Source organism: Antechinus flavipes, chromosome 3, assembly GCF_016432865.1.
Source record: "Antechinus flavipes isolate AdamAnt ecotype Samford, QLD, Australia chromosome 3, AdamAnt_v2, whole genome shotgun sequence".
Lineage (NCBI taxonomy): Eukaryota > Metazoa > Chordata > Mammalia > Dasyuromorphia > Dasyuridae > Antechinus > Antechinus flavipes.
In genome coordinates, this window is record NC_067400.1 from 358,323,179 (window position 1) to 358,349,529 (window position 26,351).

The 26,351-nt window shown below is 33.9% G+C and overlaps 1 protein-coding gene across 1 annotated transcript in view; it reads right to left on the reverse strand.

Moving 5' to 3' along the window:
- NCKAP5 (NCK associated protein 5) overlaps window positions 1-26,351 on the reverse strand; it is a 1,106,193-nt gene that overhangs the window by 335,969 nt on the left and 743,873 nt on the right. Inside the window, exon 6 of the mRNA XM_051985772.1 lies at window positions 8,358-8,445. Within this exon, the coding sequence (XP_051841732.1) occupies window positions 8,358-8,445 (88 nt within the window). The remainder of the gene's footprint in view (window positions 1-8,357; window positions 8,446-26,351) is intronic.

The window sequence follows — 26,351 nt, forward strand, 5'->3', positions numbered from 1 at the left end:
TTTCCTCATCCTCTTTCACAGGGCCACTATATTAGTTCAGGCACTCCTCATCTGTAATATAGCAATAGCCTCCTAATTTTTCTTTCTGCTTTAAGTCCCCCCTTTCCAATCCATCTTTCACACTATTTCCATAGCGAAGCACAGTGATGATAGTATGTCACTCATTTGGTCAAGAAGCTGGGATCAAATAGAAATTTCTCTATTTGTCATTAAAATCCTTATAATTTGGTTCCAAACTGCCTTTCCAGGTTTATTCCTCCTTCAAGATATTTCACATTTCAGTCATTATCTTTCCTGATTCTCCAACTTCCAGTATCTTTTGAAATCATGTAATATTTACTGTGCATATATTTTGTACTTAGTTATATAATATGCACATTATTTCTTCTGCTTGAATATAAGCTCCTTGAAGACAGAGGTTACTATTTATATCTTTTGATCTCCCATAACTACAATAGTAACTGATACATGGTAAGAGCTTAATAAATGTTTTTTGGTTGATTGATTGAGCTACAAAATGAAGGAAGCAGTTGTAGCTGTCAAGTTCCTTCCTGTTCTAATGTTTCTATGAATTCACATTCATACAATTCATCTCTTTCAGCCATTTAAGTAGTAATTCCATGTTTCTATGAATTCACATTTACAAAATTCACATCTTTCAGTCATCTCAATAGGCTTATACAACATAAGTGTAGCCTAAAACATCTCCAACAATCTACCCAGAAACATTCTAATTGATAAGAAAATTAACCATTTATAACATATTCAGATGAGTCTATTTAGAAATATGAATGCTAGTAACATACTAATGCAATAAGATTAACTCCCAGATCTGTAGACATCATCGTGCCTGGAAGACAATAGGGGCTTAATAAATGCTTTTTGATCAACTGATTCCATATAATGTTGTTGAAGAGCACAATTCTACATTTAATATTATTCAAATAGTAATTAATATTTCTATATTAATCAATGAAATTTCAACCTGAAATAGTTTCCTATGATCTAGCTGCTCAGCCACCCAAGGGATTACCTTAAAACCTATTTGGTTCAATTTATTTTGAAAGGGAACACAATTATTCCAAAACTCAAAATGCATAATTGCAAGATTTTAGATAGAGGAGTGATTTTTTATTACTCCAAGAAGCTCAGATTATTTTTCTACAAATTAATTATAATTACAGTTATTATCCAATGTAATAGATATAATACAATAAACATTTATTAAGTGTCTATGATATGCCAGAAAATACTTTAACCTCTAGGGATATGTGATTAAAAAGAAAGACAGTTTTTGCCCTCAAAGAGCTTATAATCTACAGAGTGAGACACCACACAAAAGGAGGCAAGAAAATGGGCAGGGAAAGCCAGGGGTACCCAATTCAGCGGTATTTTGTTCTGTGGAGAGGAAACCAGACAAGGCAGCAGATAAAAATGAATGAATTATATTATACTTATGATTATTTTAACTTGGTTTCTTCACTAACACAGGGATAAGGTCTCTAAATAGGAAATGTTAGTTTAGGAACTGAAATGGAAGAATTAATGATACCAAAGTAAAACTGAAGATAAGTTAGCCTCTGGTCTCTCAGCCAAATTAATTTTACCACTTCCCCCACCCACCTTTGTCAAAACTTTATATATGACCCCAGATACCGTCAGAGAAATCCTGACCAAAGGAATTATGATCAGATTGAAGTTTAGACAACTCAAATGATAAAGCAATGACTTTTTTCAAAATAGAGGCTTCTCTCTTTCAAGCTGTTGCCTCTGAGATAGAACCGTGATTCGGGAAAGTGTTCACTGTCTTTTCTACTGACAGCACTAACAGTAGCATCTACTGAAATTATTAACCATAGTTAGAGTCATAGAACCATAAAAAGTTATAGCTGGATGGCTCCTGAGGGATCATATAGCCCATCCCCTTCATTTTGCAGGGAAAGAAACTGAGGCCAATTAAATTCATGATGAAAAATCCCTAGGTATAGAATTAATAAAGGATAATCAAAGGAGCCAAGCATTTAGCAGAAGATGGGACCCTAGCACAGTACAACCCCCTCATTTCACAGATGAAGAAACTGAGGCTAATTAAAGTAATGACTTTTTAAAAAATGCTTTGATATGGAATTAATACAGGTTAATGATTGCCTTTCCTCTATAGAGAAGAGCTAATCTTCCAAAACGAATAGGCTAAGATTATAGTGGGGAGATGACTGTGGGTAGGCACATTTTAAAAGGTAGACCTGCCTCTCTAAGCAAATTCCAGCCTCATGAAATAAATTACGTTTTTAATATTAAATGTCTATAAGCACAGGACTTGACTAGTAGGATGTTAAAAGAATGGAAAATAATGATAGAAAGAATCCAAGCAGCTCCATGAAACAAAACCATGAAAAGGAAGTGCGGTAAAGGTAAATAGTGATACTGAATTATTTAGGCACTATGAAGGCTGATGTTGCCCATGAGAAAGGGCTAACAGCTTCCTTTTTAGGGGAACATTACTCTTTCAAGTGGCCTGGGTGTCATTTAATACAGTCCAAGAACTAGTTTTTTTGTTTTTTTTTTTCTACTTGCCATCAAGATTTTATATAACAAAACACATACAATAGCTAGTATAGAATCTGGGCTGGAACAGAGCTTGAGAGTCTAATTCCTCATCTTAAGACAGCTGTAGCAGACATATTCAGCATAGCTGAACAGAGAATCCCTTTGCTATGACCCCCAGGGAACTAGGATCTATAACTTTTCTCCCCGAATGCAATCTAGTATTTTTGAACAATACATGTTACTTATTGAAATCCCATAAGCTATAATTGGAATCCATTTCTTCTTGTCCTGCCATTAGTGGAGATTTCATTTTAATTCAATTAACATTTATCAAGTGTCTACTTTAATTAGTATTTATTCCTTCCCTTAAGATATAATGGAAATGGAACCCAGCAAGATTTGGGATCCAATCCTGCTACAAATACTAGTTTTATGACACTGACTTCTTTTCAGCTACAGTTTTCCCGGTTATTAAGTGAGAATATTCACAATCCCTACCTTACAACAGAGGATTAGTGACAATCACAAGGAAAAAAAATATGTAGAATGCTTTGCAAAGTCTATAAATGTTATATAAATATACACATGTTAATTAATAACCTTAAGAAGGAAAGGGAGGGTAAGAAGGAAAGAGGTATAGAGGAAGAAAGGAAGTTAATAGGAAAGAGAAGATGGTTGTTGTGAGACTCAAAAAAGATATGGAAAGGAAACAGCATATAAATATTAGCTATTAGCACTGGGGGATACCAGGAGAAAGGGAAAGGGAAAAGAAAAGAGAAAGAAGTAAGGAAGAAGAGGAGGGGAGGAAGGAGGATGAGGAAGAATGGAGGAAAAGGAATTGGAGAAGGGAGTAGTTTAAGAAGAGGACTGTCTCTATGTCCAGGAAGTAGACAAAGCAAATTAATTTTCTCCCTCTCTTCTAGCATTTGTATGCAGACAAGAGTTGATTAAAATTACTACAAGGGCAGGCTGAACTGAGAAAGCCAAGGTAACCTGAAGAAGGTGGGAGTAGTTCCACTCAATTTACCTTTATAATGAAAAGGAATATTATTGATTGATTATATGTATATGAGCCACATCTACTATCTGTCTTTAAGTAGTCAATTGTCCATCTATTTTCTTCCTCCAGACAATCTGCTTCTTCAAGGCACTTCAGAATCTATGGGACCTGTAGCATTCATCCCACCCTCAGAATAGCTTCTCTAATGTCAAGTCTGAGAGCAAAATGAAAAGTATTTATATTCTTTTGTGAAGTGTGCAGGGTATTCAAACTATATCTGTGTGACAAAAATAGAGAGCCAAGAAGAGAGATGAAGAGCGAAATAAAGGGGGGGAGGAGACAGAAGTAGAGAGAGGAAGGGAGAGAGAGACAGAAAGTGGAAAAAAAGCAGGAAGGAAGGAAAAGAGAAAAAATAATGGAGAAAAGATATCAAAACCATTAAGAAAATAAGCATGGGAGGATTCTGGAAAGATGGTGGAGTAGGTCAGTAAATTTCAAGCTTTCCACATTGCTCCCACAAACAGAACAAATTTGTACCTCAGGGTGAACACAGACTTGTGAAAAATAAAGAAGACTTGGGGCAGAACAGGAGTTCTACTAGTACAACCCAAGAAGATCCAAAGAATAACCCCAGGTCTGAGATTAGCCAATCTGAAGTGCAAATACCTCAGGGCTAGCTCTCCAGAATACCAAATAGGGAGCCCTGGGGTGAGCTGAGTTTGGCTAGAGCCTCAGCCAGAACCATAGGATCTTCCCCTTCCCAGACTAGTCGGGAAGCTGAGTCTCGGAAGATTGAATGAACCTTGGCTGATTAGGATCACCTGGGCCTAGCTGTGCTGCAGAGATGAGGCACCAGGGAAGAACAAGGCAGCACTCTCAGAGAGTGCAGAAGCAGTGGCGCAGAGTTTCTGCTGACTGTGGACATTTGCAGGTAGGTGGAACTCTTGGTTTGGGGTTCCTGGTCAGAAAGGAAAGCTGAAGTGAAGCTAGAGGTATAATTCCCCATTCTGCAATTAGGGATGCTTACACTAATACCTCTTATTTAAAAAAAAAAAAAAGGAACCACCTAAGAAGATCCCAAACATAAAAACTTAATATAGGAACAAGGAAGACTGAGGTTCATCTTCAGAGGACACTGAAGCAAAAAAAAAAAAAAGTTTCCATCCCAAAGAGCAAAGTTAAATGGCTCCTTTCCCAGAGAGAATTTATAGAACTTAAAAAAGAATTTAAAAATCAAATGAGAGACACTGAGGAAAAAATAAAAACTATCCAAGAAAGATAGTATTTTTATGGGGGAGAAAGAAGAGAAAAAGATGGAATCTTAAAGACAAAAATAACTTTGAAAATTAGAATTGGGCAAGGGGAAGCCAGTGAAGCTGTAAGAGTCAAGAAATAGGAAAACAGAATATAAAGAATGAACAAATAAAACAGAATGTGAAACATGAGAAAAACAACAGATCTGAAAAATAAATCTTAAAGATAAAATATAAGAATAATTGGACTACCTGAAAGCTGAAAAAAGAACCTTGACACAATAATGCAAAAAATAATCCAAGAAAATTGTCCTGGAGTGATAGAATATGAGGAGAAAGTAGAAATAGAAAAAAAAATCCACCAATTACTACCTCAAAGTGATCCTTTGTGGAAAACACATAGGAACATTGTTGACAAATTTCAAAATTCCCAGATCAAATAGAAAATTTTCCAAGAAACAAAAAGAAAACAATTCAAACATGCTGGAATTACAATTAGAATTGTACAGCATTTATCAGCAGCCACAATAAAAGACTGTAGGTCCTGGAATCATATCTACTGGAAATCAAAAGAACTATCCTTGCAACCATAAATATCATATCCAGCAAAATTATCCATAATATTGAAAGGAAAAAATGGACATTCAACAATCTTGTAGATTTTCAGGACTTTCTTTCAACCAAACCCAAACTCAATAGAAAATTTAACATATAATATCCAAGATAATTTCAAGGAACTTAACATGGATAAATTGTTTTTGGTTCTTACATGGAGTTGTATACTATATGTTTAAGATTGACATCAGCAAATGGATAGCTCAAAAGAAGGATTTATACAAATAAAGTGCAAAGGAAGAATAGACACAGAGGTATAAGAGGGGGGAGGAGGGCTCATAGTTCTGAAAACCTACTCATATCTGGAATGGGTTAAATAGGCAACATTACACATATACATATATAAATATATACACAAAATATGTATATATGTATGTATATATACATACATACATACCACAAAGGGGATAGCTTCCTCCAAAATCTATAAAGAAATAAGGGGGGAGGGTTGAGCAGAAGGGGATGCAAAGGTAGAGAGGAAGACATGGGAAGGATCCATAGGTGGGGAAAACTTATATAATAGCAAAGTAAGTTAAGTAGCAGGATTAAAGTAGAAGAGTTAACAGGGCTAGGAAAGAAGAGATATTCACAAATACTACAACAAGGATCAGGAGTTGAATTTATTAGGAAAAAAAAAGCATGAACAGTAATCATCATAGTAGAAGAAATTTTATTTTTTTTCTAAAAATCTAACTTAAAGATTCATTCAAGAGAGAAATCAACATTATATCAGTCCTACCAATATTGTTTTAGATACATGTTTATGTATGGGTAAATGCACGTGTATATAAATGTTGTGTGTATCTGGAATACGTAGGTATGCATGCATGTTGCTCTATGTATGTGTGAATATATATGTATGTGGGTCTGTGGATGGGTGTGAATGCCTTGTGTATCTGTTAAATATATCTTTGCTTACCTATAGTCTTCTTGAAGGAAGTTGGGGGAGGGGGGGTAAAAGAGAAAAAAAAGAATAAAGTTTAAAAAGTGCAACCTACTAGGAAGTAAAGAAAAGTTGGACACTCGTGAATAAAATTTCTTCTACTATCATATATTGTTTCTTAAACTGGAAATTTATTGTTATATATTTTGAATCCTCTGATGTTCTGCGAGCCACATGATAATATTCTGTTCTCTTTAGTTTAGTTTAGTTTTATTTTATTTTTTGGTCTTTCTTTTATCTGTTCTGTCTTTTTTTAATAAACAGAAAATGTAAAAAAAAAAAAAAAGCCCACAAGCCTAAATAGAAATTCATCAATTTATCTAAAATGTTTTTCAGTCTTGGAATGTTATTAATTTTTTCTTCCAAAAACCTCCCAATTCAGCATATAATAGTGAAATTGTGGATCCCCAAATAAAGACCACATTCTGGAATTTGTCACTCATTCATGAATATAACTATGTCCCAGGCATTTTGCAAACAGGTAACTATTTCCTTGGAATTATAAGTTTTCTAACCTTTATTCTTTCCCATGAAGGCTATAATTTTAGACCCAGGTTTAGGATAAATTCCAGAATAAAGGAGACCGAGAAAGTCATTCCTACTTTCTAACTGCCTTTCTGCTTATAAATGAAATACCTTAATAATGTGAATGTGGTCACTTGATCCTTTCCAAGAGTATTCACAAAAAAACTAAATATTCCCTGGCTTGCATAGCACATTGCCCTATCATCTGAGAAGTTTGTTGTGGACTTCATCATATCTTATTGAGACCACTAAGAATTCTAATTTATCATCTACATTGCTGGTTATCCATTACTTTCTTATGTTATCCCATCTCCATTTCTCCCAATTCACTCTATCACAGCCACCTCCATTATTCCCATCAACTTGGATTTATGTCCAGATTCTACTTGCTTTTCTGAAGGGGAAACTATCTATGTAGAAATGCTTTTATTTTTTGCCCTTGAGATGATGTTTTCTCTACTTCTTTGCCCACTTTAGTTTATAGATTAGATTGTTGCAGTTAAATAGCAATGGGGAAAGTATTAGCAAGTTAGCTCCTCAAATTATTAAAATAAAAAATTTTGATCTGGAATTTTAGAGTAGCGCTTTTTTTTTTTCCCCAAATGTGGGCAGGGAGGACAAGAGTAGGAAATCAACTTGAGTAAGGTCAAAAGGGAAATAAGTGACAAAATCAGAATTTAAACCCTTCTTTTCAGACTCAATCTAATGTCCTTGCAACTAAACTAGGCTGAAACAAACCATCCATCACCTTTTTTTGCATTCATTCAATAAGCCTTTATTAATCTACTACATGCCAGGTATTGCATTGTGTGCTAAGAATACAAAGAAACAAACAGTCCTTGCTCTCAAGGATATTATATTCTACCAGAGGTGAGGCAAGGCACAGATAAATAAATACAAAATACATTAAAAGTAAAGACCAAGCAATGGGGACAGGGAGGGCTTTAATAAACGACTGAGATAGGAAGATCAAGAAAGGCTTCATGTAGAAGGTGAAACATTAACTGAGGCTTAAAAAGCCCAGAGATTATAAGTGGGAAAAGTGAAGATGACATCTTGGGCAAAATTGTGAAAAGACATGGAAATAGGAGATAGGCTTTTATGTAAGTAAACCAGTTTAGCTCACCATGGAGTACTTAAAAGGCAAAATAGGAAGTAAAACTGACAGGTAGGCTGGAGGCAGACTGTGAAAAGCATTAGATGCAAAACAGGGGAGTTTCAATTTGATCCTCAAGGCAACAGGTAGACAGCTAATGGAGCCTCTTATGCCCTGGCTCTTCAGAGTATTACTCAGAGAACTGTTTGCACTCCAACCATTTTGGCCTACACACATTTGGGCTTTTGGTTTAGATTACATTTTATGCTTCTCTCTCTCTCTCTTTTTCATCTGTGTGACTGTGATTATCTAACTATATTAGTACCAGAAAAAAAAATTTACTTCACATTTAGCTAAGTAGGAAAAAAAGTGTTATACCTGGTAGACCATTATATTCACTGTATCTTCTTTCTTTCCCTCTGGAGGTCCTTGATTCTGAAGTAGGTTTCGTACTGTTTCTTCCATCCTAGAAAATGAAAATAAGAAACATTTTTAGATGAAATTTTGTTTATTATACATTGGAAATTTCCTGTTAACATGTACATAATACATATTTACCTATACACCCACAAATATACATACATTCATTTTTTCTTTTAGGATTTTTGAAAATTTAAAATTATAATTTGATTCTTCTTACAACAACAAAAGAAATATACAAATTCATAAAACTCCTAAGTATTCAGAATACCGTGTTGGGCCCTGGGAGAGGGGTGGAACCATGTAGAAGTATAAAATTTAGATGCTACATATTCTTTGTTTTCAAGATTTCTTAATACTAGAGGGATAAGACACCAAAACCAAAATTAAATTACATAATAGAAGTGCCAAAGCATTATGAAGAAAATTGCTACATGAGATATAAAGAAGCCTACTGCTGATTCAGAGTGAACATGGAAAGCTTGAGTGAAGCTCATTTGAATTGAAACTTAAATATGATTTCAACAGGTGAAAAGGAGGGAAAGTATCCCAGGAGTAAGGACCAACTGGAGCAAGTCATGAGGTAAAATAACTCAATAATAATTCAAAGGAAAAAGAACTCTCCGGTTTGCTTATAGTATTGAATGTATAGAGAGGAGCAATGTGAGATAAAGCTGTAAAGATGCTGCTGTATAATTTTGAATGTTGTGCACACAAATTGCAACCTTACATGGTAGGCAATAGGAAGCTATTGGGGATTTTTGAGCAGAGTAGCAAGATGGCCAATCCAGTGTTCAAGAAAAATTATTATAACACTAATATGAAGTAAGATTGAATCTGGAAGAGAGTTGCAGGTGAGGAGATCTATAAAAAAACTGTTGAAATAGTCCAAATAGATTGTAATGAGTGTTTGAATGTTGATGGTAGTAAGAATAGAGAAGATGGCATATTTCCTTTCCTGGCTATAATTCTGATTCTTTGAAATTTCCCCTAGTGAGTAAGATGTCCTTTTACCCTGTAAATTCTCTCACTACCAAGAGTTTTATCTCCCTAGACATCTCTCCATCATGCTACTAAAAGCCTCCCATTAATAAGTTCCTTCTAGGGGCACTAGATGGTGCAGTGGACAGAGCACCAGCCCTTGAGTCATATTCAATGTCATATATTTAATACTTCCTAGCTGTGTGATCCTAGGCAAGTTATTTAACTCCAATTGCCTCACCCCACCAAAAAGAGTTCTTTCTGGGGCTTCTCTTTAGGAGATGGGATTAGGACAACCTGGTTCATTCCCATCCCAGCTCTGTTTCAGACTTCCTGTGTTCCATGAGCTCACATGGATACCTTCCCTCCTTCCTTTTAATCTCACCATTATGTGTATTCTTCTTCCATTAGAATGTAAAATGTAAATTCTCTTAGTTCAAGGACTGTGTTTCTTTGTGTTTGATTTTGCATTCCCAACACTTAGCACATTGCTTTTCACATAGTAAACACTTAATAAATGCTTGTTGTCTCCCTGCCTACCCATCTGGAACTGTCACGTTAGGTTATTTTTTTAAAGAGAGGTAAAGGAGAAGAAAAATGAAATATTAACCCAAATATAGAGACATGAAAGAGTGAGCGAGTAAAATCAATTGTAAAGTCTTACCATTTTTTCCCTGAAAAAAATACATTTTGTATCTTTTATTCTCTTTTGCTGTTGTTCATTCATTTCAGTTTCCCCATCCTTAGATTAGGCCTTTATGCTTTGGACTAATATTGACCTATCACAATCACCATAACCTATCACCACTACCACTACAACAATAACAAAAACAAACAGCTTTTGACTAGGCATCCTGTCTCTAGTCTTTTTATCCCGCTAAGCCCTATTTTAAGAAAACAATTATTTTATCTTTATTTTACATCACTTTAAATTTCCTATATATTACTCTCCTCCAATTCCTTTTACATGTTGCTGTCTAAAATACAGCTTTCACTGTTACTACTCTGCTCAAATATAACCAATTCCTTACATACTCAAAGACCAAACTCTTTCAGCATATATCTTTAGGATAACTACAGTAACAATGGATGCAAGGGAAATATAACTCAAGCTGTTAGCATATCACCTTAATTTCTTTAATTAGGGATCTTTTTTATATTTTGAAACCTTTTCATTCTATTTACTTTGTATATTATTAGCATTTGATATGGTGGCATCTATTAAAATATTCTTATACAATTAAATCCTATATCATTTTACACAATTAAAAGATAAAAATTCTATATATATATAATGGAGCCCTATTTCTTTTATCAAGAGAGTTCAATTACCAAATTCTCAAGAATGTTTTGGATTTCTCATATAGAAATTTGTCATATGTTAGCTTATAAAGGATAGCTTCTGATGTATAATCCTAGCCACCTGATAAAGTATTTTCTGTTGATAATAAAGTGTTTCTACCTGCATTGAAATGTTATTTTTAACCTTAGTTTTGTCTTAAAATTTATTGTGGAATTCCCTACAGTATATTGGTATTTGCATTTACAATACAGAAATTTGTCAAGACTATTATTATTGTTATTGATATTACTACCTTCTGTTACTATTTCTACTCTTACTCTTATGGGCTCCAAACAAGGAAACAAGTAAAATATATATTATCTTAAAGAAGAAGAGAACTCTAACAACTAGATGGAAGCTAAGGAAAGATTATCCATAGGAAATGGCACCTGAGCAGGATCTTAAAGGAAGCTAAGAATTAAAGGAAGTGGAGATGAGGAAGATGTGTACTCTCAGCAGGAAAAATTACCTATTCAAAGGTACAAAGGCAGGTGATGGAGTAAGTTCAGGGGTATAGGAGTTAATTGTGACAAATAACATGTATAGTAGCAATAAGGGGAAATTTTTATGCTACATAAACTATAGGTGACTTTGGAGAGTCTTCATAACCTTTATGTCAATCCGAGCTCCAGAGAGTGTGTCTGAGGGTATAGCTAGTTAATTAGAATGTTGATATTTGGCATTTCTCACAACTCCCAGAACAAGGTTCTTTCTTCTATGAAACTTTGGAGAAACATAGGAGAATGGATATTTGAAAAATGATTATTTCAGCTCTCTCCTCACTTATTTAGACTCATCTATTTAGTGATATTTGACTATTGCTCAAATGTCACAACTCAGATAAAAATGTATTTTGCTATCTTCAAAAACTTTTAGACTTATTATGATAGACATTTTATTTGTTGTATATAGTTGTACTTTTGGTCATTATAATGGTCATATAAATAAATAGATTATTTATTCTATATGTTTTTTGCATTTTATTAATGTTGATTCTCAAAGAAAATGATCTGTTTTTTTTTTAAGAAAATAAGGGAGTTGAAAGGAAATTGTAAAAACAAAAACCAAGAAGTACCATAAACTTCAAGAATACTGTGAATTTCCCCTCCCACCTTGACATTATGATTAATTAAAAACAATTTTATTCCCATATAATTTACAACTTGGAACCAAATAGCATTGGTGAAAAAAAAGTAAAGATTGTATCATTTTCCTATAACCTTTAGGAATCTTATCACAGCAAAAATATTTTGAATCTGATAATAACATATTGCTAGTTACACTTGGGTGGAATTCTCTTATTTTAGTTCTCATTTGCCAAACTTCTTTTATTTATTTTCTCCAAAATCAAACACTGTGAAGAATCTACTGCCATCAGATGCCCAGTGACATTTTCATATTTTTTTATTATTTTTTTAGTCAGTGTGTGAGGCTTTGAATTACCAGGATGCAGACCACATAGTCATACCATCTGTTGTCCAAATATGAATAGAAATAAACTCAATTCTCCAGTTCAGGCACTGATCTATTTTGTTAGTGTTTATTAGGTACAATTTCTCCTCAAACACCAACTTAAATCACTATCTAATGTTCTCTCCTCTTTTTTAAATTCATTTTTTGTACATCTTAATTGTTCTCCTCCCAAGCATGATTTACTATGAGATTCTGAATATTGGTAAAATATCTGTCTTTTAAAAAATATAAAGACCCAAATTTTAAAGTCAAGAATACTAAGCTCTAATTTGTTATTTAATTGTTTAAAAAAAATGAATTGAGTCTGATAAATGAAAGTACCAGAAATATCCGATATAATTGAATTACATGGCAAGTACCAGGTGTAAAGACAGAAAAACACATTTTCCATAAAATATGCATCACAGTTGTGAACTTTCAATCAATCAATTAAAAACTATTTATTAGAGTGCTTAGTAGGCACCACACATTATGTTACGTATTGAGCAGAAAACATAAAAGAGATGTTCTGGTATAATAGAAAGCACATGAAACTTGGAATCAGAAATTGCAGGTTTGAGTTCTGGCTCCAACACATTACCTGTTTAGCTTTGGGGAAATGCAATAATCTCCTTGAACTTCCTGAGTTTCTGTATCAGTGAAATGAGGGTGATAATAATACCAGAAGAAATAATGTGATATAGTAGAGAGGGATTTTTGAGAGAAGGTCCAGATTCGAGGTCTGCCCTTGACAAATGCTAGTTGAATGGACATGAGTAAATCTTTTAACATCACGAAGACCTAGGCTATTCTCTAAGATAAAGTTATAAACAGATTGGGATCTGAGTCACTAAAGGAACTGCCATGTGAGGAAGCTCCTACTCGTGAATCTGTTAATTAATATTTGCCTTATTTACTTCACAGTGATATACTCACTGTTATACTCAATATTAAAAGAGATAGTAAATGTTTCTTTATTTTTGTTTCTTTTAAAAAAGTTTTCCCTACACAAGCAATTTCCAAAACAGGTGTTTGGATACCTAAGAGACTATGAATTGACCACAAAAAGAATGCGACTAAATAAGGGATCATAGGTTGAAGTGTCCCATAGTACCCTATAGGTAATAGCCAATCAAGAGTCTTGTTTCCAATACATCCCATCCACTTACCAAATAATATTTCCCAATTCTGCCCCTACAATACAGAAGGAATCTTTCAGAATGAGTAAGCAATAAGTTGTAATAACAACTCAGATCTCCTTACAGCATTTTCCCCAAAAAACCTGCCCCTTCTCCAAACTTTCCTCTTTCTTCTAGGATATAAGCTAGGTTTCAAAATCAACTCTTTACTAACTTGCCCTATATACATAATCAGTTGCTAAATTTCATCATTTTAATTTATATAACTATTCTCTATGCTCACAAATCACTAGCCCAGTTCAGGTTTTAATCACTTTTTATCCAAATTATTGCAATAGTCTCCTAATTGACTTCCCTGTCTCAAGTATCTTCCATCTCCAATGCATTTTCCACATGACAGCTAAAAATGATTTTCCTAAAGTACTTGTCTGATCCTTTCACTCCCCTATTCAATAAATTCCAGAAGCTTTTGGTTGATTCCAGAATGAAGTATTATTTCATCTGCATCTTGCCCTTTTCAAATGTCCCTTTTTGTGTAAGTTTAATAACGTATATAACATGATACAGTAGCACATATATCTAATTGATAAATAATTATTCACAATGGGAATACATTGTAAAAAATGTTAAAGATGACTGTCCTAAAGTAACATTTGAGAGCAAACTATTAATATCCATAGGATAAGACATACTTCCTATCCTTAAAGAGATTGCAATCTAGTTGGATTGCAAAATGGGTAAGATATAAATACATGAAAAAATAAATGACAACATAAGAAGTGATTAACAATTAAATTCCATCTAAGAGTCCATTTATATGACAATGCAAGCAAAAACTTTCAGTCTTCAAGTTCCTTCCAAGTTTCCAGATATCTTTGATAATTAGAATCACTCAGGCCAGTTACTTTGGACTTGTGATGGAAAAAGCCATCTGCATCCAGAGGATTGTGGGAACTGAGTGTGGATCACAACATAGTATTTTCCTTTTGTTGTTGCTGTTATTTTCTTATTTTTTGTGTTCTTTTTCATTTTTTTCCCTTTTTGATCTGATTTTTCCTATGCAGCACGATAATTGTAAAGATATATATAGAAGAATTGCACATGTTTAACATATATTAGAATGCTTGCCATCTAGGGGAGAGGATGGAAGAAGAGAAGGGAAAACATTTTGGAATACAGGTTTTGCAAAGGTTAATGATGAAAATTATCTATGCATATGTTTTGAAAATTAAAAGCTTTAATTTAAAAAAGAAAATAAAATACTATATTTGCAGTCAGAAAAAAAAAGATAATCAGAATCACTTATTAGGGAACTATTCACATAGTAAGCAATAAGGCAAATCCTATTTCCACACCTTCTGAACCTTCTGAACAAGGGTCTACAAAGAAGTGTGGGTCTATGCCAGACATTGCTGCTCCTTATCTCCAAAATTACTTTATCTGTCAATGCAGTAGGAGGAAATGCTTAATTTGCAATCAGAAATTGGGATGACCATGAAAGAGTGATTGAGAATTTAAATGAATATTTGTAAACAAACCATATTGGATAACTCATTCTAGAAGTCAACTATTTGTTTTTCTGGGAACATGCTAATGGAATATATTGTTTATTCTCCTACCCCCCCTGGAAATCAGGTTCTTGTTATATTTAATGACATTTTAGAAATTGATTAGCACATTAGACTACACTATTCTTTCTAGTTCTTATCATTCCAGTAAAAAACCAATTTCTTTTGATAAAAAAGAAAAAGATGACAAACTCAATCTGATGACAGATACAGTAATTCCAATCGAATGATGAACAGTCATTTTAAAAATTTTTAAAGGAACATGTGAATATGTATTAATTGACTCAGTGTGTATATTGAAATTATCTTACATTCCCTCGAGGTCTACCAAATTCCTTCAGTCAGGGAAGGGCCCACAAGAACAGAACAAATTGATTTGTTAAAAGTCAAATGCTCTTTTAATCATCTTCTTTACTGTGAAGTTTGTCAAGAGTGGCTGCTGTGATTTGCAAATTGATTTCCCCCCCATGTTTCTTTTCATTTGAATCCTAATCTTACATTTTTAAGAAAACAAGTTGTTTGAGTAAACAGACTGCAACAATTGAATTTTTAAAAGTTAAAGGGGTATAGAAGGGGAAAAAAGTAACTGGGTAATCTCTCAGAAAGATTTGAGTTTTGGGGGCAGTTTTTCTTTGCATAATTAAAAATATTTAATATATATTTATTAAATATCTACTGTCTGCAAATCACTTTCCTAAGCCCTTAGGAAAATATAAATTTTAGATAAAATATAATCCTCTAGCCTCATGGAATTTGTTATCTGCCAGACACTATAACATATTCTGTCTCCTAATTGAATGGAAGTGACTATACAGTATGTTTAATAGTTCACTCTTCAATATCTCTCACTGTGACTTGATTTACTACTATCACTTCTGTCTCAAGTACTGTAGTAAAAGAGAGACAAATTTTGAGAGAGAATGAGCCAGACAGAAAGAGACAAAGAGGGGAGAGACAGACAATGAGAGAGATACAGGGAAACTGAGACAGAGAGCAGGAAAGAGAAGGAGGAATAGGAAGAGAAAGAGAGAAAGAGACAAAGAGAGAAAGAGAGAGAGAGAGAGAGAGAGAGAGAGAGAGAGAGAGAGAGAGAGAGAGAGAGAGAGAGAGAGAGAGAAAGGGTTTTGGGAGTGGATGGAAAAAGGAAGGGAGTTCTATTTGAAAACCCTGACAGTTCTCTTATATACTTATTCTTGTAAGTGAAGGTATTAAGGCTATCTTTTTATATATTTTTGTGGCACTAGTTAATCATTCTTCCTCCAATTGTTCCCCAATTTACAGCTTAAAGCCAATAAGGCTCATCTATCAATCCTTTGGTCTAGGAAACAGGCCCAAAGTGGCTTGACCAAGGTTATATTGCCAATTAGCAGAGAAGAATTCCAAACCTTATTCTCTGACTCAAATTCAAAGATTTTTCTACTAAGCCACAGAGTTTCTCACTTTATAGGAACTGCACAGCAAAGAGCCATGACTAAATTAACTTTTAAAAATTTCACTCCAAAAGCCATGGTTCAGTGCATCTCATTTTCCCCCAAATGAATATGCTGATGATCCCACAGCTAAAATAAGGAAAATAGCCTTTTGTGGTTTATAAAGTGATTTCTTTTAAACAAAGGTAATAATAATTTGTAGATGACTTTCCTCATGACCCTATGACAAATGGCATAATAAGCACTACCCATTTTGCAGATGGAGAGACAAACTTAAGAACTACAAGTGACTTGCTCATGGCACCATTGAAGTCAGTCCCCCATTATGAAGAATGACAGTAAATAGAGTAAATATATGCTATTCCAAAGCAATCTTGGAATTCTAAGTCCACTGTTCTTTCCAAAACTCTACTCTGTATTTCTGCCTTAGAGTCTAGGGATTCAATGCTGAATATCCATGAAAAAGCATCCCTTATCCATTTAGCACACTCTATCCACCTAAGCACAAAGGAAATATTTAGCTGCTATGTGATGAAATGTAGTTCCTTTCTCAGGATGAGCTTACAGAGCAATCAATTCCCCTGACTTCAACTGTCATAGAAATGGAACAAAGTCATCTTCTGTTGATTAAAGCCAATTACCAGGACCTCTAGTGTAACATAAGATCAACACTCCCCAGGATTACAGGCTTCAAATCTGTCAAGACAGGATAGAAGGATGCAAACCAAAGCTTTGAGGATCTATATAGAGTTAACAAAATAAAAACAAATAAGTAGAACATAACATAACACATCAATTAAAGCACCCCTTTCCTTCATCCGGGTGCTATGTTATTTTCTGATATGTATGCACCCAAATTCATTCCATTTGGCATATATATTTGGCTGATTCTGTATATAGCTAGCTCTAGGGCAGGTAGATGGCACAGTGGATAGAGTGCCAGGCTTAGAATCAGAAGGACCTATGTTTCATTCTAGCCTCAGATGTTTACTAGCTGTTTAACTCTGGGCAAGTCACCTAACCTTGCTTGCCTCAGTTTCCTCATCTGTAAAATGAGTTGGAAAAGAACATGGTTGATTACTACAGTATCTTTGCCTTATGGGCTTAGAGCCCATGGCTTTTGGAGTGAAATTTTTTAAAAGTTAATTTAGCCCATAAGGCATTGGGCTTAGCCCAAATGGGATCTCAAATGTTTGGACATGACTGAAAAAAAATGTTTGGACATGACATACAGATAGTTAGATCCTTTTTAACAAACAGCTTCTATTCACCCAAACTGATGAAATCAGTAGTGACTATCATAGCTAAGTGTGTTGGCCTAAAATGAAAAAAGTCACTGATAAAAAGTAGTTATAAAGAATAAGTATGTTATATGGGAAATTCATGTCCTAATCTGCAAAGGATTTCAAATACATGCTAGATGTTCACTTGCTAGGGGTATTACACATGGAATTTCAAGTTCAAGCAAGAGGGTGGGTCATATGACAATCCAGTTTTGAGATTCTATTATTCTAGGCAGCAGATAGAGGCTAAGTTATACAGAGTAGGTATTCAATAAGATTCTGTTTTTTTCCTTTATTCCTGTGGTCCCTTTACTTTAGTTGAGTTACTTCTAGAAATCCCATTTTGAAAAAAAAGAACAGAATAACTATTCTTCATTCTTTCTATTTCTTTCTGCTTTCTTTTATATGTTGCCTTCTTAGTAATTCCTTCATGACCTGTTTACTTGGTGGCCATTTTTCAATAAATAACTTAAATGACCACTCTGTTCAAATTACTATGCTAGGCTCTTGGGAGATAAAATTTTTTAAGAATAATAACTGACATTTATAAAGCACTTTCTCTAAAAAATATCTTGTATATATTATCTCATTCAATAATCACATTATTATCTGATTCTGATGCTAAGCCATGTATTCAATTATTCTCATTATCTCAATTCACATTACCCTCAGCCTTCCCTCCTTACCCCCACTTATATAATCTTTAATGAACCACTATTCAGCAGTAAAAAAAAAAAAAAAAAAAAAAAAAATCATTCTGGGCATTAACTCACAAGAAAGGTAGCCTGGAGAGTAAGAACTACATAGGCAGTAGCAGAGCAACAGGGAATTGTGGAGACCCTGGAGATTCCCTAGAGTCTTAGACTTTCTCATTGTCCTCCATATAACTGTCTCTGGGAAAGGTGAAATAGAGAAACAGTTAACTAAGGAGACCTAAGGGAAAACTAATTTTACCTGTAATCACAAAGAGAGCTCTGTTCTCTCTTTCTTCCTCTCTCTCTTCCTCTCCATCTCATTCTCTCTCTCTCTCTCTCTCTCTCTCTCTCTCTCTCTCTCTCTCTCTCTCTCTCTTCTGTCTTTTTCTGTCTCCATCTCTCTCTGTATTTGTCTGTCTCTGTGTCTCTGTCTCTGTCTCTGTCTCTGTCTCTGTCTCTGTCTCTCTCTCTCTCTCTCTCAGCATCCAATACTTGCCAAGCATTGTACTAAGTGCTTAAGATAGATAAAAACAAAACACCAAAACATCATTCCTCCCCTCAAGGAGGTCACATTCTAATGAAGGAGATAACATGTAAATAATGAGTGATATACAAAAATATGTATATGTATATATTCAGAGATAGAAAGACAGACAGATAGAGAATAATGGAAGGTAAGTCAGAAGAAAGGGGAAAAGATTACATGGAAAGGGATCAGGAAAGGTAATCTGTAGAAAGTGGAATTTAATCTGAACGTGAAGGAAGCCAGGAAAGGAATGAGTATTCTTCCACTAAATTCTGAAGTGATAGAGTACTGTGGCCAAAGGCAGCTGGTGAATTAGGGAATGTCAGGGCACCTTCGGGTTAATGACTTATTAGGGGAGACTGAAGAGAGCAGACTAATAGTCCTTAGATCTACTTGGATAATGTCATGTCTCTACTCAAACCTTTCATAAATCTATTTCTTACAGAATTAAATCTAAATTACTCCTGCTGGCTTTTCAGGTCTGCATTATATGAATTCACTGACCTGTTTAAGTCAGAAGGGAAGTGTAGCGTAGTGGAGAGTGAATTTGGCATTGAGTCAAGACACCTAGGTTTGAATATAATCTCTGCTATTTACTTTCTGCACGACTATGGCATTTATCTGCATTTTAGTTTCTAAATTTTGTAAAATAGGGCTAGTATTACTAGCTAGTATTACCTAGCCTTCAGGGCTTTATGAACTCTTAAGTGCTAAAGGGGGGCAACTGGGTGTCACAGTGAATAGAATGCTGAGTTTGGGATTAAAAAAACCTGAGTTTTAGTTTGTTCTCAGAGATTCCTAGCTGTGTGATCCTGGGCAAATCACTTAACCCTCTTTGCCTCAGTTCTTCATCCTTAAACTGAGCTGGAGAAGGAAATGGCAAACCACTCCAGTATCTTTGCCAAGAAAACCTCAAATTGGGTCATGAAGACTAGCATGACTGAACAACAACACTGACAACGACAATGATAGTAATGACAACCACTACCAAAAAGTGCTGTGTGAATAGAAGATGTAATCAGAACTTGCATATTCTATTCTAACCAGGTTACTCTCTTGGTCACCCTACAAAGATACTATGTTCATTGCTGCTATCATGTCTTTACTCATTTTGCTTCCCTCCCTGTGAACATTCTACTTTTTCCTCTTTACCACTTTAAATCTCTCCTACTTCAGTCCCAGATCAATCTGAACTCCTTTAGAAGATGACTATTCCAGGATTTATTGATTTCACCTTTCTCAGAAATCTGAAAGCATTTATAACCACTTGGTTTGTTACATATTAACTTATAATGATTACGATTGTTCATGAGTTTTAGTTATCTTTGTCTAATGAAGCTACTCAATGACATGGACCAAGCTCTTACATGTTCTTTTCTATTTTTTTTTTCTTGATCTCAGAAGTATTTCCTAGGGATGCAGGTCTATTAGTCAAGTTCTTTGGTCATAAATGAAAAAACTCAATTTCCTTCAAGCCACAGGAACTGGAAAGTCTAATAGTCTTGAGATGCAGCATGTAGGACTTATCTCTTAGGATCTGATCCCTACTATCAATAACTACTCATATTAAATATTTTCCAGAAATGATTCTGAAATCCTTGTGCATCAAATGTGCAAGGGTTTCTTCTTTGATTCATTAACTAAGTTGGTTGGGACACATACTAAGAAAGCCATTGTTCTTATAATCTTTATGCTAGCAAATTAGTTTCTATTACATATATGCAAAATGGATATCCTTCATCATAATCATTGCATAAATGTATTATCACTGTTCATGTCTTTCAGCCTCAATGGACATAACTTTCCCTCCTATGCTCTGTCATCTAGTCAAACTGTTTTTTTTCTGTATTTCATTACACAAATATTGTTCACTGACTGTTCCATATGTCTGGAGTGGAATTCCTCTTTACTTCTGCCTTACAGTTTCTTTCTCTTCCTAGAGTTTCCTAAAGCTCTAGCACTATATGAAGTCCTCCAGACTCCTAGTATCTTCCCTCCTAAATATCATTGCATTTAATAGCAGTTAGGTGATATTGTGGATAGGCTGGAATGTGATCTTATGCAAATCACTTAACACCTATTTACCTCATTTTCTTCATCTGTAAAATGGGGGTAATAATGGCAACTATTTCCCTGAGTTATTGTGAAGATCAAAGGATACTATCATTATAAAGCACATAGCACAGTTGCCTGGAACATACTAAGTGCTATATAAAGTTAACTATTATTAGCTATTCTTACTCTTATTTACTTTTTATTTATGTTGCATATTTGCACACACATATGTTTACATCTTCTTCATTAAAATGTAAGCTCCTTATAGTAGGGATTGTTTTCTCCTCTGGACATATATCCCCAGGGTCTGGAACATAATAGAATCTTAATAATTACTTGTTGATTGATTCCTTGGTTAATTGATTAGTGCAAGTTCATTGCCATGGCAATAGTTTCATTTCTGTATACAGGACACCTTGGACAATATTCAAATAATCTCCTTAGCTTTCAGGTTTCTTTTGAAATTTTTTATTATTTCATATTTCTTGTCCTTAAAAAGGATGCTCTTACTTTAACTGAAATGTTAAGCTTTTCTCAATTTTAATACTTAAAGAACAAGTTTTTTTAATTTTCAATTTCAATAGGAAGCTGGCCATGTGGAAAGTTACAGTTTCAGGGATGTATTCTTTCTTATTGTACTAACCTGTGTTTTCTTGGTATATAGGAATCTCCTCTCTGAAAAGCTAGCATATCTAAGCATGCAAGCAAAGCCAATCCCCCAGGCCAGCTAGAGCTTTGATGATCTTAGCTTGATCTCATCTTATCCTTTCTGCAACAGTTAGGAACAGTAAATCTACAGCTAAGATAACTTAAAATTGAACTGAAACTAAAATCCACTCTGGATAAATGTTGAACGTTCCAATTTTTTATTTTTTTCATAGATGATATATTTTTTTAATTCAGTACAAATTTTGCAAAAATAATATTGTTGCCCAGAGACCACAATGCTCTAATTCACTCATGGGGATGTTCCACCATTCATAAACAGATCGAAAGGTGCTAGTGCAATTTGAATTACAGTGGCATATTCACTCCAGGGCTATCTGGATGTGAGGAGAAAGTGACATAAATTTTCTCCTCTGAAAGCTTGTGCTTATCCTGCACAGTGAGCCTGCTGCATAGAGAAGCACATTTTGAGAATGAGATGGCAGAATGAAATGCAGACTAGGAATGGGTCCTATTTGCAATGTAGTTTGGAAGGGAATCCCCTGAATGTTAACAAGGGGTTTTCAACTATTTTGCACAGCCAGAGCAGAATGCGAAATTACATTTCTGGTTTCATGTGCTTGGATGTTTCATATTCATTTGGGGAGAGAAACAATCCCATGTTTTCAAGTAAGAGCAGAAGAGGTGAATTTCAACTCAACAGGAACCATTACAATCTTGTAATAGTTTGAATGTGGGCATCTGCATGGTTCACTGAGGAAATACAAGTTGTACAAAATGGGCTTCTTTCCTGTGATTGAGCCAGGAGTAAGGTCGTTCTGAATAGCCACAGCTATATGGCATCACAGTAAATATTTGGATCATTTTGTTTGCGTGTGTGAATGTGGTTTCTGAGAAGAGTACTGTGGAATGACGTAATTAGACAAGGGCTTGAATACTGGCTCTACCATCTACATATATCTTACATGATTCTTGAATGAGTAAATTACCATTCTAGGGTTCAGTTTCCCCAGTTGTAAAATGATTAAACAGGGTAACTACTAAGATCCATTTTGGCATCAGAATATGTGATTCTGAGCAGATTTTCCTCAAAGAAAAATTAAAGTCAAGTAAACCTAGAGCTAGTAAAAGGCAGCATAGTTAGATTTAAATCCTGTCTTCCCCCATTTTCTAAATAAATTTCTATAGTCAATTTGTGCTGTTAGGGCCTGATTAGACCAGGGGTTTGAAAGTGAAAAAAAAATCTAAATTTATGATATTAAAGACTAAAGATACTATTAGAAAATTTTTATTAGAAAGGGGAATTTTTTTTAAATGATAGATTCATTGATGGCATTAAAATCTATGCTAGGTATTATTAATAATAATTTTTAAAATCATGTATTATTAACACAATAATAAAACATTTAATATTTTTATAAAAATGTACATTAAATTCTAAGTAGAGTCACCAGAATTATTTTTTAACTTTTTAAATCTTCATCTTTCTCATTAAAAATGGATTTTTAGGGGGCAACTAGTTGGTATAGTGGATCGAGCCCCTGTCCTGAAGTCAGAAGGACCTGAGTTCAAATATGGTCTCTGACACGTAACATTTCCTGGCTGTGTGACCCTGGGCAAGTCATTTAACCCCAAGTGTCTCAACAACAACAACAACAAAATGATTTTAATATTTTCTTGTAGCTTATGCATAGTGAAGGATAAGGAGAATGTTTCACAAACTACCATAAACTGCTGTTATTAATGCACATAATATGTGTGTGTGAATATAATGTGAGCTGTTATAGGACTTATAGCTGTTGTATTAGCTGTTATAGGACTTATTATGTTGGATTCAATTTAGCTTAACAAATATTTCTTGAATACTCATACTAAGCAGTTGTATATAAGTATACTTCTAAAGATCCTAAAACTAAAAAGAACCAGGGACTGCCCTTATGAAAGAGTATATAAGCCTAAAAATAGAGAAAAGATAGTTTGTTTCAAAGTCAAAAAGATCTACACTTACCTGAGATTTTGACTCCTAAGCAGTTGATATAAAACATTATTAAAATGGTAGAAATGAAGGACTTAATTAATTTGATAAAAAGAATAAGTGAGAAAGAGTCAAAGATAACTGAGAATTAATAACAGAATAGTGATGAAATTTTAAATATAGAGCAATTAAAGGAGGACATATGATAAAATTGTTTTGGCGTATTTTGAATTTAAGGTGCCAGAACAGCAAAAGAAATGGCTAATAGGTAATTGAAAGTATAGGGCTGGAACTCTCTAGAGAGGGTAGGGACCTGAGACAAAGATAGGGGGATCATCTGAATACATGCTATAGTTAAATGTGGGGACAGATGAAAACAACAACAGCAGCAACAACAAATTTCAATCAACAAACAAATAAACAAAAAACTAATGTAAAACTGGAATTTAGGGTTGATAATAGAATCTAGGGAATACTAACTTAAAGGTGAAAGGAAGAAGTGCCAGAAAAATAATCAGAGAATGAGTGGAAAGCAAGGCAAGAAACGAATGAACAGAATACAATATCACAGAATGCCAGGGAAAGGCTAGATTAAAAGAAGGTGGAATCAATAATGTAAAATTGAATTTGCATGAAATAATCAAAGTAAAGCTTTACTGGTGACCTCCACTAGGATTTGGCTGCTGATTTCCAACCCCCAATTTAAAAAAATGCTATGCTGTTATAATATTTTGCTTTCTAAAGTTTAAAAGAATTACCTGAAGTATTGAATTTAAATGATGATAAAGACAATGGAGAAGCTCATGTAAAATTACTCTTGATTTTGTTAGAAATAAAACCTGTTGATTTTTAATATAAAATTTGAATAATTGAATGGAATTCTCTGACACATGTGAAAATAGAATGTGGTGAAAATGAAGTTCTCTAACAATATCTACAACTGGCCCCTAGAAGAAATCAGTAAAGTAAGATAATTAATTAGAAAAACCAGGTCTCAATGAAAATAAAATATTAACTTGCTTTTTCATTTGTAAAAATACTTTGTAATTTCAGTTCTTCGCATATAAGATTGCTCAATAAATTTGTTGAATGAATAAATTGACAGAAATCCTCCAGAAATAAGCATTTTTTAATGTTTCCAGTAGTTATTTTTGCCTTCTCCATAGTGCTGAAAAATGTTTTCAAAAACTACTTTCAAAGAAATCTTTATTTTATCCTCTTTAGAGCCTCTGAAGTTCTCTTAGCAAAAACAGTGCTCAAGTACAGTCAGACCACGCCTTAAGAAGATATTTTGTTAGCCTTATCAATAATGGATTGGACATTGAGCATATAAAATCAATACTGCCAATCATGCTGCTCCATAAGGTGCTAAATGTGATGAGGACATGAAATAAATTGTAAACATGGTAATAGAAAGAATGAGAATAATAGGTAAAAATGTGTGGGGAACTGAAAATTACTTGCTAATGCAAGTAATTAGAATATGGGAAGAATAATTCAAAATTACGACTTGAGAAACTGGAGTAAGGGGCAGTTGGAGAGGAGCTATATTTCAGTATTTAAATTAAGCAGAAAATCCATCTTTCTCATTATATATATTAAGCCACATAAAATATTTCCACATTATCCACGTTGACAAAGAAAAAGCAAAATAAATAAATAAACTGTGCTTTGATCTGTACTCAAATTATGAATTCTCTTATGAAGGTGGATAGCCTTTTTATTATTTGTTCTTTGGAATTGCTTTGGATCATTTTATTGATGAGAATAGCTAAGCTTTTTACACTTGATCATCCTTATAATATTGTTATTGCTGTGTACAATGTTTTCTTGATTTGGTTTATTTCACCTAGCAACAGTTTACATAAATCTTCCCAAGTTTCTCTGAAACTACACCATTAATATTTATTACAACACAATAATATTCTTTCATGATGATACAATAACATATTAAACCATTTCCCAATTGATGAATTATGCTTTAATTTACAATTTTTTGCCAATTCAAAAAGACCTACTATGAATATATACATATAGGCCTTTTCTTTTTCTTTAATCTTTTTGTGATGTAGATCCAATATTGTTATTGATGGATCAAAGGGTATACACAAATTTATTGCTTTTTGGGCATAGTTACATATTATTCTTCAGAAATTTTGGACCAGTTCACAAAACTTCACCAAAAGTACATTAGTGTACCACTTTCCCCATATCCCTTCAACAATTCTTATTTTCCTTTTCTGTCATGTCACTCAATCTGATAGGTACAAGGTGCAATTTTCATGTCTCTGACTATTAGTGATTTAGAGAATTTTTTATGACTATTGATAGTTTTGATTGCTTCTTCTAAAACTGCTTATTAATATTATTTGACCACTTATCAATTGGGGAATGATTCATTTTTTATAAACTCAGTTTGAGTTTATGGCTGGGAAAATTGGAAACTAGCATGGCAGAAACTAGGCAATGACCCATACCTAACATCATTTACCAAAATAAGGTTGAAAAGGGTTCATGATTTAAATATAAAGAGTGGTGTTATAAGCAAATTAGAAGAACATAAGATAATTTGCCTCTCAGATTTGTGGGGAAGGAACGAATTTGTGGCCAAAGAAGAACTGGAACTCATTATTGAATACCAAATAGATAATTTTGATTATATTAAATTAAAAATGTTTTGTACAAACAAAACTAATGAAGACAAGATTAGAAGGGAAGCAATCAATTGGGAAACATTTTTACATTTAAAGATTCTGATAAAGGCTTTATTTCTAAATAGTGAATTGATTCAAATTTATAAGAATTCAAGTCATTATCCAATTGATAAATGGTCAAAGAAT